The following is a 19,013-nucleotide window of genomic DNA, read 5'->3' as shown; positions in this document are numbered from 1 at the left end:
ATAATGCTGAGATTGCTCTTGCTTGGTTGGGGATGGAAAAGGAGACTAGCTAGAGAGAGAAAGCTCTGCATACAAGAGCACATAGAAACTGCTAGAAGATTAATGGGGAAAGGAGGGGGGCAAGGACTGCAGAAGGAATGGAACCTTTTCTAATCTTGGCAGATCAGGGAGGCAAATCTGAGATTAACCTAGCAGGGTGGGAAGAGGATTAGAAAGGCAGCTCCCATCTGCAGCTGTCAGAATGCATCAGATGGTATTTGGGGACAGGCAGAGGGTGTGGCATGGGCTTTTCTGTACTGTAGAAAAGGGAGCAGTGAGGCAAAGATAGATGGGTAGGGAAGGATAACTGCTAACAGCCCCCACCATTCAGGGGGGAGGCTTACTGCATATAAAGACCCATGGTCCTGAAGGGCAGAGGAAGTTGGGACTCTTAGGGCAATGTTGCAGCCTTGAGCCAGCTAGGAGGTATCGAAGGCTACTGAGATGAGACGGGGGGGGAGAGAGCTCTTGTAGGCAGGAGATGAAGGTACTATGAGGAGAGCTGTAGAGAGAGAGCACAGAACTGTGTCCAGTCCACTTCTTCAGGGGAAGACCTTCTGCCTGCATGATAATGGATGCAACGTACCTTCTTAACGTGCCGGGTGTCAAGAAGAAGATTTTGCACGGAGGCTGTGGGCAGCTGCCAACATTCCAAGATGGGAGTAAGGTAATCGTGCCAGGGGCATCTCTGCTAGCTAAGAGGCGCCAGAGTGGGCAGGGATGTCCTTACCCCTAGAGCAGTGGGCAGTGGGAATCCCTAGCAGCCCCTCCCTACTGCTCTGCTTTGAGTGGTGACCTAAGACACTTACTACTGCAGTCTACCTGCTCCAGGGCCTCTTAGAAGTGCGCATCATTAAATCAGAACCAAACCCAACACAGGTGAATTCTTCCAGCCATTCAAGATGGAATTAAAGGTGTTTACCAGGCAGCAGGTATTTCACTCTGTTCTCCACCTGGGCTCTGGTATTCCAGCTGTATTCTGTGTGCCTCCATCATCAACAGCTGCAAGAGGCCAAGCAGTTGGGATTCAGCTGACAGTTTTGCTGCTATAATCCATCATGGTCTGGAGCTCCATGAATTCACTGCAAACAGAGGGCATAAAGGTGTCTGGCAGTGACATCATCCACCCAAATACTGTACCCAGGGGGATGACAATGGGTGTAATAGTGCCACTTAACTGCTGTCCAGCAGTGGGACTGGAGGAGTTACTTGACTATTAGCTTTCAGCATCCCTGCTGCGAAGTTTGCACCAGACAGATGCTGGCAGGGTATTGCTGAGGGACCTCTTGCTACTAGTCTGATTTGTGTTGGGCTAAAGGGGGCAGCCACAGATGGCAGCTGGACACGGAAGAAGTTAGCATGAGGAGCATCTCACAGACTCTAAGAAACAGGCAGGAGGTGCTCTGTTTTCACTGTACGTGGGGGGGCATGGTGAGAGAATTTATGCTGATCTGGATGCTTGTGAGCCTGTCTCCTTGAGGGCAGGGTGGGGGAGGAGAGGAAGGAACTACCTAAGTGCCCCGGGACTGACCCACTCTGCCCTGATCTCTCCCTGAGGCAGATCACATTCCACTTCCAGACACTGAAAGATGACTTTGAGCGCACGGTGATCGACGACAGCCGAGAGTCTGGTATCCCCATGGAGATCATCATGGGGAAGATGTTTAAGATGGAGGTGTGGGAGACGCTGCTGACCTCCATGCGCATCAGAGAGGTGGCAGAGTTCTGGTGTGATGCTGTTGTGAGTGATGTACCCAGGCTTCAATTCCTGAGACCCACCACCCATGCCAAAATTCGTGTGTGCACATACACACACAAGCCCATGAACCACATGGCAGGTGCACATCCACCTCCCTCGGGTTCAAGCAGGCCCTCAACCCAATCACCAGCCTTTCACTAAGCAGTGATAGTTTCCCCAGGGATTTTAGGTAAGGAGCCCAGGTTAAGGCTGCCCAAGCCTAGCAGTCCACCAGGCTTGCATGGTCCAAGTGCACCAGTTCCTACTGCCAAAGGCACACAAGGGAGTGATGTGGTCAGTACCATCTGCTTGGCCTCAACCCCTGAGAGTGCAAATGACCAAATACCCACTGACAGTTGGATCATCTGGGAGCAACTTGCAAAATGGGGCTTCAGGTCACCCTTGGATGTGTACAGATACCTCATACTTGTTTTGCTAATGCACCTGGCCCCCTCAGGGATCATAACATGGGGCACAGTGGAGGCTACAGATTAGCAGACTAGGAATTAGCTTGGAGAGGAGGGGATCTGTACAGCCATTTTCATAGCACCCCCATGCCTGTGCTAGACTCCAGGCCCCAGACTCAGATTGTGCCTCTCCTACTTGGCCAGCTGAGCAGGGGTTCCCCTTAAACTCCCCAACTAAAAGCACCAGGCATACCCTGGTCATGACCTCCCTGTGGCCACAGCAAGGAGAGCAAGTTTTGTATATGTACCTGAACAGAGGCTTCCTCTTCTTCAGCACACAGGCATGTATGCCTTGGTCTCCAAGGGCATGAGGAGACTTGCAGAGGGCAAGGACCCCTTAGAGGGACAAAAGCACCGCTGTGGGATGGGGAACATGTTTGACTACCACAGCACAGGCTATGAGGACCTGGATGAACTACAGAGGACACCGCAGCCCCTCATCTTCATCATGGAGCTTTTCAAAGTGAGGCTGTGAGGGGAGAGGTGGCTAGGGGGTGACGGGGGTGGAGGGTAAAAGGTTTTGAGGGCAGTGATCGGGTGAAGCACAGCTCCTGCTCAATGCAGTAGTGCTCAAAATTGTCCAGACAGGTAGCTCCTCTGGGGCTGTGGGGGAGGGGGGCAGGGAAGGGCAAGCAACAGTGCTTATAAGGAGACTTGAGGAGCACTCAGGGTGAGTGCATGCAGGGTTATCCCTCCCCCTCCCCAGGTAGATGATCCTTCTGCCTACAAGCGAGACACATGGGCCATGAGCAAAGAGGAGAAGCTGGCAGCAGTGCCTGTGTTGCACAGCGAGGGCAACCGGCTTGTCCTGCACAAGAAGTACCGTGAGGCAGCTGAGAAGTACCAGGAAGCTGTTATCTGCCTCCGGAACCTGCAAGCCAAGGTGAGCACCCACATGGTGACCAACAGCTGCAGGGGGTGTAGCCCAGACAAGCCGGTAACACTTCCCTCCTCAGTTCCTCAACTGTGCTGCCACCACCTGCACAGGTCATGCCTGTGGTGCAGAGCTGTGGTACCTACCAGCCTGCTGTCCTCCACCGGGAAGGGGAGCCAAGCAATTCTTCTAAGCTAGAAAGATCTTAGTCAACCATTGCTTTGCACAGTGTGGTTGCTCCCTGAGTCTGGTACTTCTAGGCCTGTTTTAGGTCTTCCCTGGTACAAAATCCCATAAATAAAATAAGCAAATGGAAAGCGTGAGGTGGGTGATCAGGGCTCACTGTGAGTGCTCCAGACTGGCCATTGAACCAGAGAGGTACCTAAAGGGCATGCAAGTGTGGCTAGCAGAGGGTGTATTCAGGGTGTCTCACCCCATTGGAGCCAGTGGACTCCACTTACCAAACCTGTCTGTTCAGCTGCCTTGGAACATTGCTAGGATGCTCCCCAGCTACGTATGACACCTGCCTTGGAGAGCAGCACACCTTGACCTGCATGTTGCTGGCTTTGTGAGCAGGAGAAGCCCTGGGAGGAGGACTGGCTGAAGCTGCAGAATCTCATGACACCCCTCATGCTGAACTATTGCCAGTGCCAGCTGGAGCTGGGCGAGTACTATGAGGTCTTGGAGCACACTACTGAGATCCTTCAGAAAAACCATGGTAAGGGCAGTAGAGTAGGCCCCTCCACCTGCCTCCCAGACTCTAATCCCTTCAGTCCTGGCAAGAAGTGGCCTCTGTCCTGCTTCTAATCCCCAAGACCTAATTTTCTTTAACTGCTCCCTCAGATGCCACCTCCTACTCTGCCTCTTTCACTTAGGAAGCTTAGCATCCTCTGTTGAGCTTCTCCTGCCCACAAGTTGCACTGCCTATGTGAGGTTTGGCCATAGAATTTAGTTGCAGCTGAAGCTCCTCTTGATGAGGGCAGTGGCAGAGCCAGCAATATAAGCTAACCTTCTACTGCAGAGTGTCAGAGCCATTCCCAGGCTGGGGAGGAGCTTGCACTCTGGCTGAGAGATGGGGTAGGTCTCTCATCCACCAGTTTTCCCCTCTGAGAACTCTAGGTTGCAGTGAAAGGGAAACACTTTACACCAGGCATGATTTAGACTGTGGAACTCATCACCAGACAGAAGCTCAGAGCTTAGGAGGATTTTAGAAATTCAGCATGGACTATGAGAACATCTCATGCTTGGATATAAAGCCTTCATGGTCCAGTGCATGAATAAACCCCCCTGACTGATAGGGGCTCCTAAGAAGCTTCCCCACTCAGGAGGCCATGCTATAATTGTCCATGTTGCAGTTTCATGCACTTTCCTGTGAAGTGGTTAGTACTGGCCAAAGCTAGGATACTGGACCAGATGGAGCAGCTTCAGTTGATCTGCCTTTGCAGACTGGACACTGGACTTGTTTTGGGTGTCAGGGGACAAGAAGAGAGTAAAACTGTGCAGCAAGTGTGGGCTCCCATACCCTGCTGCTCTTGCTAAAGGAGTAAGCAGAGACTAAGTCTGCTCTTGCTTATCCATTTGGAAGGCTCAGAAGGGCTGTTGGGCTCCAGCAGGAGACCTGTATGGCCATCTTCTGTGGGCAGAGGTGCTGGATATGGGTCAGAGCTTGGGACAGCTGAACAGGAGGAGAGCTCACCTCAGTTTTTCTCCACTCTTATAGAAAATGCAAAGGCCTATTTCAAGCGTGCAAAGGCCCACGCTGCTGTCTGGAATGAAAAGGAGGCACGGAATGACTTCTTGCAGGCAGCTCAGCTGGATCCATCAATGGCAGCAGCTGCGAAAAAAGAGATGAAGATCTTGGGAGAAAGGATGAGGAAAAAACATGTTGAAGATTGCAAGAGATACCAGGGGCTCTTTCAGCAGCCTCAGCCTGAGGGAGCAGCAACAGGGGAAGAGCAGCAGGCAGGAGGTGGGGATGCTACAGCTGGTAGTGAGGAGGGAGGCAGAGGTCGGGAAAAGTCAGAGACAGGATTGGGAACAGAGTGCTTCAGAGCAGAGAGGAAAGAAGCTGACCAAGAGAATTCAAGGGAAGAGCTGAGGGTAGAAGCAGCAAGACTTAAAGAGAACAGGCAGAGGGAAGGACCTGGTCAGGTGAGTTCTAGGGCAGAGATAATGGAGGAGGAGGAGGAACATGGAGAGAACAGACAGAGGGAAGAACCACACCAGGGGAATTCTGGGACTGCAGAAGTCCCTGGCCAGACCAAACAAAGGAAAGAACCAGACCAAGGGAACTCTGAGGTCCCAGATGAGACCAAAGACAGGGAAAAACAGGAGCAGGAGAATTCTGTGCCAGAGGCAAGGATAGAGGAGGAAGAACAGGAGGAGAGCTGGCAGAGGGAAGAAACAGAAAAGAGAAATACAGGGCTGGGAGACTCAATGCCTGGGGAAGAGAACACCAAGATGCAAGAATTGGAGCAGGGCAATTCAGGGGCAGAAAAGGTGGGACTTGGGGAGGGGAACTTAGAAGGAAAGAAGAAAGTCCAAGGCCATGGGACCTTCAAGGCCAAGAAGGGAACTGAAGAGGCAAAACTTGGGGAAAAAAGCACTCCAAAGAAAGACCCAGACCTAGGCAGCAGTGGGGCAGGGGAGACAGGACATGGAGAAGGGACTGCAGAAACATGGATGGAAGGACCAGACCAGAGGAACTCTGGTCAAGAGAGTAGGACAAGAGAGGAGGAGCTCAGAGAAGAGAGCACAAGAGGGGAAGAACCAGGGCAAGGCAGTTCTGGGGCAGAGACAAGCCTTGTGGAAGGATCAGACCAAGGGAATTTTGGGGACAGTGGAAGTGTGGGAGATACAGGTGATGGAGAAGAAAACATAGCAGAGAAGGAAGAGCAGACAGAACAAACAAAGCACAGGAGCTGCAGCAAAGGCAGAACAGGGGAAGGCCAAAGGAAGTGTGGGATAGAGGGGCAGGCTGTAGAGCCAAGCCCTGGAAAAGGTGGCTCTGGTGAGGGGCCTGTGGCAGAAAGCCAAGGAGGGAGCCCAGAGGTGGATGGAGAATGGGAAGGGAGAGCTGAAGGGCACTGCTTCTCCAAGACAGCAGAGCAGAGCTTAGAGGAGAGGACATGGCAGGGGAGAGACCATGGCAGGAAACCTCAAGAAGACTGCTGAGAAGTATCAGACACTTCCTGGCCAACAAACTGGAATGAGGCCAGCACTGAAGGCGCATGCTCCTCGTCAAGTGGGGGAACACGGGTGGGTCAAGCTTCCTTCAACCTATGCAGGACAGAGTTGAACAGGGGATGGGTATAGCGGGATGGGCTGCACCATTTGGAGCTCCTCTGCCCTAAAAGAGCCTCTGGCCCCCAGGGCTAGGCTTCCTGAAAGACGACTGAGCTCTTTGGTGCCTGCCAGGTCTTTGGGGTACATGGTGCTTCCCTTCCTGTCAGGGCTTCACTGCCTGCTGAGATCAGAGGAATCACCACAGCCAGGGTGGCAGGAGCCAGTGCTATCAATGTCATCTCCTTCTCTCTACCTTCAGAGTATGACAGATGCTTCCTGTTCCCCAAACCGTCTCTGTGCTCGCAGCCTGAGCCAGGCCCCCTTGCCCCACGCAGTCATCAGCCCTGGCTCCTCTGAAAGTCTTCCTCATGTCTCTGCTGTTGAGTTTGTTTCCTGAGAAATAAAGCACTTTTTTGGCAAGGCTCTGGCTGTACTCTTTCCTGGATGTTGCCAGCATCTTTGAGGCAGCAGTTACATATGTTCACAGGCTGGTCCTGCAGGCCAAGTGCTTGTATCAGCAGGAAAGCTGTGCTGTCTATGCACAACTCCCAAGCAGGGTCCTCCTGTACATGGCGGCCCTGCATCTTTGCCCAGTATTCAGGCAATCCCCATCCTGTGGGATGTGCAGGCTGAAGTCCAAGGGCAGAACGCAGAAAGAGTTACTTTGCTCTAACTATGAGCCTTTCCCTTCCCCATTGACTTAGGCTGCACTTTGCTCCTTGTTGATAGTGGGGAGAGAAGGTTTCAGGCACTCCAGAGACCCAAGTGGATTCTCACCGGAGGCAATGGATGGGCTGTCCAGATGGAGCAGGTGGAAGAAACTGAATAGGGCCCTGAAAAAAAAAAATTCTTTGCTCTCGATTGCAGAGACCTGGCTTCAGTCTATAAACAATAGAGGGAGGGTAAATCTGAGTGTTAAAGCTCCTAGACTCTCTCTGATTTTAGGGCCAGTCCTTTGCCTTAGTGTCTCAGTTTGCGCATTTGCATTTTTTAGACCTGGCCAAAGAACATCTGCAAAGCACTTTGTGCTTCCAGATGAACATGCCTAGTGCTGTTAGAGTGAAGGAGAGGCAGTGGTAACCTGCTAGCTGAAAACAACCCTGGTAGAGAAGGTCACACCAGAAGAGTGATAGGGTGGGGAGTGTGGACATTTCTTTAGGCACCCAGTGGCTCCTGTTTGTTTGCTCATTTATGCTGCGACTGCACAGAAGAAAAGCTTTGCAAACAGGAGCATGCAACTTAAGACTATAAAGGCCAGGTGACACTTTGTAAACTGAGCATTGACAGGAAGAAGAGAACAAACCCCAGTCTGATCTGAGCAGAGAAGGGATCTGGGAAATGCCACCTCCTTCCTGCACTATGGCTTCCCCTAGTGTGCTTGCAGCCTCCTGCCTGCTTGCTGATAATGACAGACTGGTCGCCGGACCAGCAGTGCTTGGGAAGAGGCTGGAGCATGCTGTGGGCTCACGCTGACAGAACTGCTAATGAAGACCTTGCTGCAGAACCTTTAGTCCTGGTGATGGCATGAGAACAGAAGCAGCAGCCTGCTCCATTTCCAAATGCACCCTGGAATCTGCAAATGCTGACCGGGGTGGGGCGGGGGAGAGATGCATGTTATCTGAGCAAATCTGATCTAGACCTGGTTTGCACACACCACCATGGGGAACCAAAGAACAGGGTGGCCAGGCACAAGCCAGGAAGGGGAGTTGGGAATGGACAATTCCATAGAGATGTGCCCACAGGGGAGGGTCCTTCAGTACCTGCCACTTGGCAGAAGGAATCTCTGAGACAACCAGGGAAGACCACAGCAACCCTCCTCCAGAGGGAAGGGGAAGCCCAGAGAAATAAGAGGCCGAAGTACCAGCCAGGATATCAATAGAAATACAAATTTATTCTCTTTCCAGAGCAGAAATGGAGAGAAGCCAGTGAGGACAGAACCAAGCAAATGGTAACTCCAGTGTTAGCCACTTTGTTCCCCTCCCAGCTCCATCCCAGTGCAGTAACAGAAATCCTGACTTTGCTCATGCACAGCACAACTCTGCATGTGCTGGAGTGTCCCAGAGGAGGGCATAGCCAGTCTGGGTCAAACCTTTAGGCACAGGACTTGCGGAGGGACAGAGATCTCTGATCCTCTACTGCTGCCCTTCCAGAAGAGGATGAGGGAAAGACTCTTGAGGGGCAGAAGGAGGAAGCTCCACAGGCAGAAAATTGGAGTCTATCAACTTTAAACAGTGACTTTATAGCGAGTCCCCTGCTGTTACCTTTATCCAGCAGGAAGTTTGTATCAGGGCCTAGACTTGCACTCACAGCAAGGAGAAAACGTTTGAAAGTGGGGAACCAAATACAGGTTTGGCAGGAGGGAATTAAGAGTCCCTGGTTGACACAGGGCAGGTTTGAGGCAGCAGAATGCCCTGGGTGGGATGGATGGACGGCAGAGTGCAGGGAGTGCCTGGGGCCAAAGCAAGTACCAGGTGGCAGTGCTTTAGTAAAGCCACAGGAAGCACTTCTGGGCAGGGCCTCCCAGCCCCTCACACCACTTTTACTTCACTGTCTAGGCACCAACTTGCTCAGTGGAAAAATAAACACTCTGGAGCTCAGCTTCTGCACACACTAGTGCTGTCTTACGTGGAGCTCTTGCTTGCACCCCAAAGAGGGAGGTCACAGTGGAAGCTGCTAACCCATTTTTGGAGGTACTTTTGCTTTTCTTCCTTCTGCAGCTCCACACCAGGGCCACCTCCAGCCAGCATTGCATTCAGATCTGCCTTTCTCCTCTCAGAACAACAAATAGGCCTGTTAGCACTTTCCAACAAACAAACATCTCCCAGCCCAGCCAGCTCCCCACAACAGGGTGATTCCTACTCAGCAGGCCACTCAGCCTGGACCTCCACAGCTCGGAAAGCCAAAGGACCCTGTGGGGATCCTCATGTCCTGGTCTGCTTTCAGTGCTCTAGGGCTCTGAGCTTTGTGCTGTCCCAGCAGACAGAGCACAGGGGAGCAGCCCTGGTTCTGCACTTGCTTCTCCGGCCTAGTACCCGAGCCAGGCGAAGGAGGCAACATGGAAAATGTCCTCCTCCATCCCTGTCTGGACGAAGCACAGCCTGTTTCTTCTGCAGGCACTGGTTGACTGGAGCTCTGTAATGGCACAATGCAGCTCCCTCAGTGAGCAGCAACCACTCAGTTCAGGGCTCCCAGGGGATAGAGACCAATCAGCAGGGTGTGAGCACATCTCAGGCCTCTGGAAGTGCAGAACTCAGAGAAGCATTCTTCACAGCCTGCAGCAGCATCTCCCCTGCCCAAGCTTTCTGCAGTGGTCCCAAGCAACCACCAGGCTGTCTCTGAAGCAAACTGTGGTCCTTGGCTACATGGAGGCATCCCCAGGCAAGAAGTGCTCTCAGGCTGCTGCTCAAAATGTTCTTGGCAGGGAACACATCTACACAGCCCTCCACAAATGCTTTTTTGTCATTCCTAACGCATGGTGCCTTTAACTCCCTGCAACAGCCATGTTAGCACACCACACAACCCTCTGAAGCTGGCCTAGTACAAGACAGTCCAGCACATGTTGCCACTCAATACACAGCAAGAAGCCAAATATAAACATGCTACATCAAGGCCAATACCAGAATCCACCCTTCTCTAATATAAAACGTGCTACAGCAATCCTAACAACCTACAGTTCTTCCAGGGTGCAACATAGAAGAGCAAGCCACAGTGCTACTAATGGAGACCAAAAATCCACAAGACTGTCAGTGCACAATATCAGCACAAAGTCACTGCAACTCCACTGCACTACAAAAGGCCACATACCACATAATCCACAACACACAGCACCAAACAAGACCCACAGCATTACACCTCTACTACACAACACATCAAACATAAGAGAACAAAGACCTTCCAACACACAGCACACTACTTCAAAGTGAACGTAACAGTGCCTTCGATGCACCACAGTAAAGGAAGTCTACTAGTCTGAACCATACTTTGGCAATCCTAATGTCATCTACAGCACCTTTGCTACACAAGGGCAAACAGCAGCAAAAGTCAGAACTTTTCCAAACACAAGCCCAAGAGTCATGCAAGGTCTCCATGATCTACACAATTTTGCCCATGAAATTCTGTTAGAAATGCCTTGTGACGTAACTTTTTGGAGAAACAGCAGCCCAAACACAGCCTACATACAGCGTTCTACCCTGGTCTTCACAAACCTTTCCATCAGGCTAAAACAATTCAATCTCATTGCTTCACACCCTACAACCTCCATTAGAGCAATAGAGAACATTTTACTTCTTTCCCAACTTGTTCCCACTGCAAAACACTTCTCAGTACCTGAACTCCACCGCCTTCTCAGACATAACGCTTTTCCCTACACAAACAGCTTGCAGAACCTTCTAGATCCAAGAGCATCCAAGGTATCCTTCTTGGATAACGTACTGCTACACTACAAGACACCAGGGAATCTTGCATGCTTGCAAAACTTTTGCACTCCACCCTGGTACCAAATACTTCCCTCATTGAAGAAAGAGATCCCTGGATTATAGCAAATGATCTAAGGTTCCAAAGTCCAGTGACAGGAAGCAAGATTTTAGAAGTATGGTGGAGGTCATCAGAGTTCAGTTCCATCTCCTTTTTCTAAGATAACATCAAAATACACCTCACAGTATATAATGGATGGCCCAATGCCATGATGACCACAAGCGTTCAGTGGCACTTATAGTTCTCCCATCTCTCCTTTAATCCCTGGCAGAAAAGAAGCTGTCAGTTGTAGATTCTTACCTATCAGCCAGAGAAGCAGAGGAGTCCTTGCCAGGTACAGTGGATATGGAAATGCTAACAGGCATAACAATACCAGAGAACAGCCAAAGAGCCAGAAATTTCAAATGCCAACAGGGAAATAAACCCAAGGAACCTGCTGTCACATCCCTCAGCCTGCTGGAAGTCCTCTGATGGAAGCAGGGCTGCCTATTCCACTTAACCTCATCTCCCTCACAGAAGGGATAGGGGCCCCTTGCTGAACTATGAGGGGGAAGTTGTGGAACAAGCCTGCATGTTACAGTAAGTAAACACAGCTCACAGAAGCAAGTCCTGGATCAACAGACCAGTGCCACTAGTCTGGTGCCACAAGAGTTTCTGCTCCAGAGGCAACACAACCTGGGCATCTTGACAGGGAGCTGGGAGAGTATGAGATGGCACACAAGGTGCCTGTCCCCACAGAAGCAAATGTTGGACTAGATCAAAACAGCAAGGCGCAAATTAACACTTCACAAGGTATTAGAATTTAATATGCGAATGAGTCCATGATAGTATTTGAGTACAGAATATATATATATAAAATAATATATATATATATATATATATATATATATATATATATATATATGCAAATTAAATGATAAGGTGCTCTGTTATAAAGCTTCTCTTGAGATAAGGCTACTTAGCTGGGCTGAAGCTGTAATATTGACTCCTCCCACCCACCCCCCTGTTCTCCCCAGTGCTGTTCCCATTGGGGTGGTACCTCTGAAAGTAGTGGGAGACACTGGGGTACCAGGCCATTGGAGAGAGCTCAGTTCCTGAGACTGGCAGCCTTGCACGGTTAAAAACTGAGTTTTAAAAAAAGATCCTTTGTGGTCAATGAGTTTTCAGTGGCTGTGGGAGTGTCTGGAGACTGGTACCCCACTGGAACTGGAAGCAGACTCACATAGCTGAAGGAGGTCAGGCAGGGTTGCGCTTTGCCATCTGCTGCAGGCATCATCCTTTCCTGACTCACAAGCAGGGTGAGAGTTTGTGACCAGTAAACAGAAGGAGCCTATACACTACACTCAACACCACCTTAGTGTTGCATTCAGTCCTTGCTTTCCTCTGCCTCCTTTAGAGAATTCCTTAAATCCAGCCCCCAGAGCATTAGGTCAGGACTGGTTGACCCTCAGGACAGCTCCTAAGAGCCTGCAGTCACATTCCCATGTGGTCAATGAGTATTCCCCTGAGATCTTCTGAAGTTGGTGAGCATCATGGATGACCTTCCAGTGGGGTGCCCCAAAGAGGGTCCAAGTGAAGCCTGCCACAGGGGAGTGCGATGGCATGAGCAGGGAGAGGAGAGCAGCCAAGCAGCTGGTTAGACAAAGCCTCTTACTTGTGGGAGATGTTAGATAAGGGAGGTCATACCTGAAAGAAAAACCAACAGGTCACGTAAGACGAAACTGGGGAGCGACCTGGTTAGGGCTGGAATGATAATGACCTATGCAGAAGGTACAGGTCAGGGTCAGGAGAGCCTTGGAGAAAGCATTTCTCATTACCACAGCGTAGTGTTCTTAACCTGAATGAGTTCCTGCTTCCCCCTCAGCACAATGTCTTTTGTGGTGGGGGATGGAAGGAGGCTCACCTGAGGAAATGCAGACCCCTAACAAGCACATGGATAAGAGGAAGAGCCATGTCTACTCGGAGGATTACCAGATACATTGCTGCAAGCAGCAGCCTAGGATTAGATGCGTTAAGTGCCAACCCTTAGCCGAGGGCAAAGCAGGTGCTGTGAGAAGAGAGTAGGGCATTCAGATTAGCACTAGCTATCAGATATTCTCAGTGGAGCACAGGCTATGGGAGCTTCTAAGACAGGGGTTCCCAAATTGTGGTATACGTACCCCTGGGGGTATGCAAGACATCTCTGGGGGGTACACAAAAGAAACTGTATAATGATGGATTTAATTTTCATTATAATTGGCATTTAAGGGATTAAAATATAAAACGTATCCTGGTAGGGGTATGTGGGCAGCTGGTAAATCTGGAAGGGGCTACGCAAAAAGAAAAAAAGTTTGGGAACCTCTGCTTTAAGAGACCTAGAGGAATTTTGTCAGCTAGGCTGAACGATCTGACCTAAACCCACTCAGGAAGCAGAAGCACCATGTTCTGGACTGGGATGGATAAAGGAGCTGGTCAGGGAGACTAATACACTGGGAACCTGATGGGGTCATGCATGTTCATCTTCAAGAGACATGTAAACCTAGCAGAGCATCAGCCTGTTTAGCATAGAAGGCTCCCTTGTCTGGCTGGATTCACCTAGGAGAGAGCTGAACCAGCTGCAGTTCTCAGCAATTGTGGATCTCTTCCACAATCAGGGAGGATTCCTCCCTTGAGATCTATGGCACAGCAAGGAGTCTAAGCAGCACTTTGGCAGTCTGGCAGCAGCGTACAGCTGCAGGATTGGCTGGATTAGAATTAGGGCCTCACATAAGCCAAGCAAGATACTGAACGATGACACTCATCTTAGTGAGGAATATGAAGCCAGTGAAGGGGATTTCAGTCGACTACCTCGAGAATTGGGGAAAGCATTTCTTAGTTTCTCCATGATGTCCTCCAAACACACACTGACATCCTGCATCTTGGGCTCTACCTCATCTGGAAGAAGGGGAGAGAAAGGAGAGCTATAGTTAGCAGTGCTGTCCAGAGATCACAACCCATACTGATACCAGCCAAGGTAATGCATCTACAATGCAGGACAATGCAATCAAGAAACTGATGCCCTATTCATTTGATGAACTAGGCAGTGCAGGGCCAGTTGTAAAGCCACTGGTTGTAGAGCCCTGGAAAATGCAGCTCTCTATCTGATCGCAGAGCAGCATAGGTCTGACTACTGTAGCTCCTCATTACAGAGAATACACTCACAGGCCTCTCCTTCAGCAAAACAGCTCAGTCCCATGGACAAACAACCAATGTGTTCCATCAGACTGACCTAAGAGGAGGCCCAGACAGATAGCTGGGGACTGTTAATTGGCACAAAAGGAACTCAGCCCAGCTCCAGGCCCTCACCTGCAGCTTCAGTGTCAGGGGTGTTGTGCTCCTTGTCCTTGGGCTGACTGCTCTCTGACTGGTGGGGAGAGGAAGCCAAGGAGGAGGCTGCAGAGCCATTGCCGTCTGACTCTGCTGGCGGCTGGAAAGAGAAAGGAAACTTTATAAAAACCACCTCCTGGTCACATTCCTTCTTCCCTGAAACCTTCTGTCCCTACATTTGCAGTACCTGTCCTCATGTCAGGCTCCCCTCACCCCTGAAGACAACTATTTATTTTCCTAACCCCTGATCATACCAAAGATGCTGATCTGAGACCTCTGCATCCTCCCCAGGAAGGTACCTGCAGTAGCAGCTCCCTCAGACGGTGCAGCTGGGACTCCAGCTGCTTATTGTGATCTTCCAGGATCTGCATTCTGGTCTCCAAACGGCTCTTGTGCTGCCGAAGGATCCTTGCCTCAGCCAGGAGCTCGTCACTGTGTGGATCTTGGACTGATTCAGGAGATCCCTCTGCCAGGGTTGGAGACTCTGCTGCTTCTTCGTGCTGCCATTTCAAACGCCTCAGCTCTCCTTGGAGGATCCTGGGAAGAGAAAGTCAAGATCATCCACCTGCTCCAGAAATAAAGCTGGAATCACCAAGTGGGCCCCCAGAAACACCTGTGTGCCTGGGCTTGACATCGCACTGAAGAGCAGAAATCCAGCCACAGGAGCCTTAGATGATCAGGTGCAGTTGACAGCTTTCGTCTGTCCAATTTCTCTGCCTTGCCCTGGTTCTACCCCAGTTTCAAGCAGTTTCCAGAAGGTGCACAAACACTTCAATAATGAACTAAAGCCTGAGGCAGAAGGAGGCTTCATCTTGGGGAAACAGTCTCTCTGTGAAGCCAGTTCTATCCACAGCAGAGAGTTCACTGCCATGTGGCCAACAGTAGGACTACCACAAGAGTAGGACTACTAGCTCAAGAGAAGAAGCAGGCATGACAGCAAATCAGAGACACAAGAGATGGAAAAGGCCCTCAATGGTCAGCTCAGCTAGGGCCCTGTCCAGGGTAGGCACAAGTGTTCTGTTGGAAACCTTTTCCAGTTTGCATGCAAGTTTGGGGCTTGGGCGATGCAGTGCTGGAGTTGGCTCCCCACCACTGGCCCCAGCCCTGGCCCTGCGCTCCAGGCACCCCAGCTCATCCACCCCATAGGGCATGTGGCCGGGAGGATAGGATGGGGCTGCAGGAGAACAAGAAGAGGCATCCAGGAGTGGGATGGGGAAGTGGGGCTGGGATCACAATGCAGTAGCAGAGGGCCCAGGGCAAAGCCATGATCCACTGCCCACATGTTCCTGCAACGGGTGCTGGTTCCACAGGCAGGGGCCTGCAGGAAGCAAATCACGGCTCTGCCCAAGCCCCATGCTGTCATCACCCCAAGATCCCAGACTCACCACTGCCTAGCAGTCGAGGCTTGGGAGCAGAGCGGGTGCACATATGTGCATCCAGCACACTTGCACCCCCCTACCTAAATGCAGTAGCAGCGGCTGATCCCACACAGGTAAGTGAGTAGGGTGAAAGGAGCCAGCACAGCTGCAGAGGATCTGGAAGGGGAGCCCCCCAGATCCCTCTTAAGTGAGCCAGCAAGAAGCCACACTCCTGAGCCACGCACGGGCAGCGTATGAGAACAGGCATGCTCTTAAGCGTTCATGCAAGGCGGGCGTGCAGCAGTAACGAAGAAGGAGTCTCCAGCAAGAGAAGATGACTCACAGCTCCACAGACATGGTAAGGACGCAGGGAGCGGCTGCTAGGGACCCCACCCCGGTGGTGCCACCTACCCTGGGCTCTACTGAGGCCTCCACCCAGACAGAGCCCCTGGTGAGGTCGGCAGCCTCCTGCCCCCGTCTGTGGAGGCTGCCTGCTGGGGACCCAGAGGCTGTGGGCGGGAGAGGGGTCTTGTCCCCAACTTTGGGCCCTGGAGGAGCAGGTGAGGGAACTCCAGGCTGAGGCGAGCGGGCTACGGGGGATCAGGGCTGCAGAGGACAAAATTGACATGTTTTTCCATTTTCTGCAGGAACAGTTTTCTAGTGGACAGACCTCCCAGGAGAGATGCACAGCAGAGGAATGGCAGAAGGTGCCCACCAGAACCAGGGCCTCTTGGGCTAGCGTGGTGGCGGCTCCCCAAGTATAACTGGGGAACAGATACAAGGCCCTGGCAGCCTTAGAGGAGAAGGCTGAAGTAGATGCCTCTGGGGGCCAAGGTGCCACTCTACACACGGCACGGTCTGAACAAGGACAGAACACTACGAGGAAGAAATGTCTGGTCCTCGTCATCGGGGATTCCATCCTGAGGGGAATGGAGGGTCCCACCTGCCAATCCGACCCCATGGCATGTGAGGTCTGCTGCCTGCCTGGGGCTCAGATTCAGGATATTACAGAGATGATCCCAGACCTCATTCGACCCTCTGACCAGTACCCCATGGTCCTAATCCATGTGGGAATGAATGATGCAGCTGGGAGCAGGCCAGACTGCATCATGAAGGACTACAAGGGCCTGGGGGCCAAGCTCAAGGACACTGGAGTGCAGGTGGTATTCTCCCAGTACGTAGATGTGGACAGTGCCATGAGGCCTGCATCGGAGTGGTCAACTAGCAGCTTTGGAGTTGGTGCTACCAGGCAGGCCTTGAGCTCCTTGACAACGACCTGCATTTTTGCACAGGGGGCATGCTCGGGTGGGATGGGCTTCACTTCTCCCCTAAAGGCAAGTGTGTCATTTTTTCCAGGTTGGCTGATCTTGTATGGTGTGCTTTAAACTAGCTTTGCCGGGGCATGGGGCCACAGGGGAACATGAGGACACTTTCCAGCCAAGACAGGTGACAAGCACAAGAAGTACCCAGGCAAGTGACAGGAGTCCGGATAGTCCTAGGATCAAGCTGGGGGGGGGGGGGGGGGGGGGGGGGGGCGTGGCGTGCATGCACCCATAGGAGGCCTTAACTGCCTCTACACTAATGCTCAAGCAGGAGGAACTTGTCCTCCTGCTAGTTAACACAAACCCAGACATAGTGGGGCTCACTGAAACCTGGTGGGATTCAACCCATGATTGGGCGGTAAATGTTAAAGGCTACAGACTGCACAGGCGGGATAGAACTTGGATGGAAAGGCAGGGGCATGGTGCTCTACGTCAAACAGTAATACACATCCTCAGCTAACAGGACGGTCAGACGAGGGGCAAACTGAAGTGCTCTGGGTAAGAATACAGCGGGGGTTGAGGGGAAAGGGACTTAATGGTGGGGGTCTACTACAGACCACCCAACCAAGGGGAATTCTCAGGTTAGCTCGCGGATGCAGTTAAGTCAAGGGATGTGGTCATCATGGGTGACCTAAACTATCCAGACATCTGCTGGGAAGAGCAGTCAGCCAGGTCTGATCATTCATGTAGGTTCCTAGCCGAGATACAGGACCTCCATCTAACCCAGGAGGTACACAGCCCCACCAGGGGAAATACCTTGCTGGACCTGGTCCTGGCCACAGGTGACGACCTGGTGAGGGGACTGCAGGTTTTCAACCACCTGGGTGACAGCAGGGTGTCAAAGGCCTGCAGCAAGGCAGTAGCCCTTGAGTTCAGGAGGGCCAATTTCAGTGAGTTAAGGAGATTAGTCGAAGAGGCACTGAGGTCCCAGAGGGTAAGGGAATTGGGAGTCCAAGACAAGTGGTTGTTCCTGAAGGAGATGATCCTCCAAGCCCAAAGGGTGATGGTCCCAATGCAAATCAAAGGGGGCAAGAGTGCTCAAAAGCCCCCATGGCTCGCCAAAGGCATTCAGGAATGTCTGAAAGCTAAAAAGGAGGTGTACACCTGGTGGAAGGGAGGGGCTATCACCAAGGAGGATATTGAGTCCATTGCTCAAGACTGTAGGGGGGCTGTTAGGAAGCCTAAGACAGAAACAGAACTAGGACTAGCAACCAGGATCAAAGATAACAAGAAGTCCTTTTTTAAATACATAGAGAGTAAAATGAAGGCACCAGGTAATGTGGGGCACCTGCAGGACACGGTTGGCAATCTGGTGGTTGCACCAGATGATAAAGCTGACCTCTTTAACAAATTCTTTGCCTCCATTTTTCTAAGCAAGGACCAGGACATCTCCCCCACCAGGATTCCAGATGGACTCAGGAGAGGCACTGCCAGGCCCAGGGTCAGGGGGGACCTAGTTAGGGAACTTCTGGTGGGGCTGGACGTGTTTAAATCAGCAGGTCCAGATGACCTCCACCCCAGGGTGCTGATGGAATTGGTAGGGGTCATTGCAGAACCCCTGGCACAGCTTTACGAGCACTTATGGTGCTCTGGCCAGGTGCCAGAGGACTGGAAAAGAACCGATGTGGTCCCCATTTTCAAAAAAAAGGGAGGAAGGAGGACCCAGGTAACTATAGGCCCATTAGTCTTACCTCAGTCCTGGGGAAGTTCTTTGAGAAAATTATCCAGGAGCACATCTGTGAGGGACCAGCAGGGGAGATTATGCTCAGGGGCAACCAGCATGGGTTCATTAGGGGAAGGTCCTGTAAGATCAACCTGACTGCCTTTTATGACCAGGTCACAAAATCCTTGGACGCAGGTGTTGCAGTGGATGTAGTCTTTCTGGACTTTAGGAAGGCCTTTGACACTGTGTCTCATTAAAAAATTAGGTGTCTGTGGTGTCAACGCCTACACAGTTAGATGGGTCACAAACTGGCTGGAGGGCCGCACCCAGAGTGGTGGTGGATGGGTCATTTTTGACCTGGAGGGATGTGGGCAGTGGAGTCCCCCAGGGCTCGGTCCTCAGGCCCGTACTGTTCAAAATCTTTATAAGCGACTTGGACAAGGGTGTGA

General features: G+C 51.6%; 2 protein-coding genes across 4 annotated transcripts in view; one reads left to right on the top strand and one right to left on the bottom strand.

Annotated features, from left to right (window-relative positions):
- The first annotated feature begins 25 nt into the window (after positions 1 to 25).
- LOC149858285 (uncharacterized) lies at positions 26 to 6,823 on the top strand. Its single transcript, XM_090061457.1, has 6 exons — positions 26 to 706; positions 1,601 to 1,780; positions 2,519 to 2,707; positions 2,951 to 3,127; positions 3,695 to 3,836; positions 4,839 to 6,823. The coding sequence occupies exons 1-6, from the start codon at positions 605 to 607 to the stop codon at positions 6,290 to 6,292; spliced, it is 2,244 nt and encodes a 747-aa protein (XP_089917583.1). The 5' UTR covers positions 26 to 604; the 3' UTR covers positions 6,293 to 6,823.
- A 4,980-nt stretch (positions 6,824 to 11,803) lies between these two features.
- The window catches only part of DRP2 (dystrophin related protein 2), a 50,515-nt gene continuing 43,305 nt past the window's right edge, over positions 11,804 to 19,013 (bottom strand). For 2 of the 3 annotated variants that reach the window (XM_090061454.1, XM_090061456.1), the window contains 3 exons: positions 14,521 to 14,758; positions 14,201 to 14,321; positions 12,569 to 13,789 (listed from right to left, as the gene is read on the bottom strand). In XM_090061454.1, the coding sequence (XP_089917580.1) occupies positions 13,653 to 13,789; positions 14,201 to 14,321; positions 14,521 to 14,758 (496 nt within the window). In that variant the 3' untranslated portion in view covers positions 12,569 to 13,652. The other variant, XM_090061455.1, reaches the window with a different exon arrangement.

The sequence above is a fragment of the Crocodylus siamensis genome, chromosome 8 (assembly GCF_052110815.1).
Source record: "Crocodylus siamensis isolate JL-2025a chromosome 8, ASM5211081v1, whole genome shotgun sequence".
NCBI lineage: Eukaryota > Metazoa > Chordata > Crocodylia > Crocodylidae > Crocodylus > Crocodylus siamensis.
The sequence above is the reverse complement of the archived record's forward strand: the minus strand, read 5'-3'. Positions and strand labels throughout refer to the sequence as shown.

Coding starts and splice junctions, on each gene's coding strand:
- LOC149858285 (XM_090061457.1), top strand. CDS start 605: ATGATAATGGATGCAACGTACCTTCTTAACGTGCCGGGTGTCAAGAAG. Junction 1,781..2,518: donor AGTTCTGGTGTGATGCTGTT/GTGAGTGATGTA, acceptor CCTCTTCTTCAG/CACACAGGCATGTATGCCTT. Junction 3,128..3,694: donor TCCGGAACCTGCAAGCCAAG/GTGAGCACCCAC, acceptor CTTTGTGAGCAG/GAGAAGCCCTGGGAGGAGGA.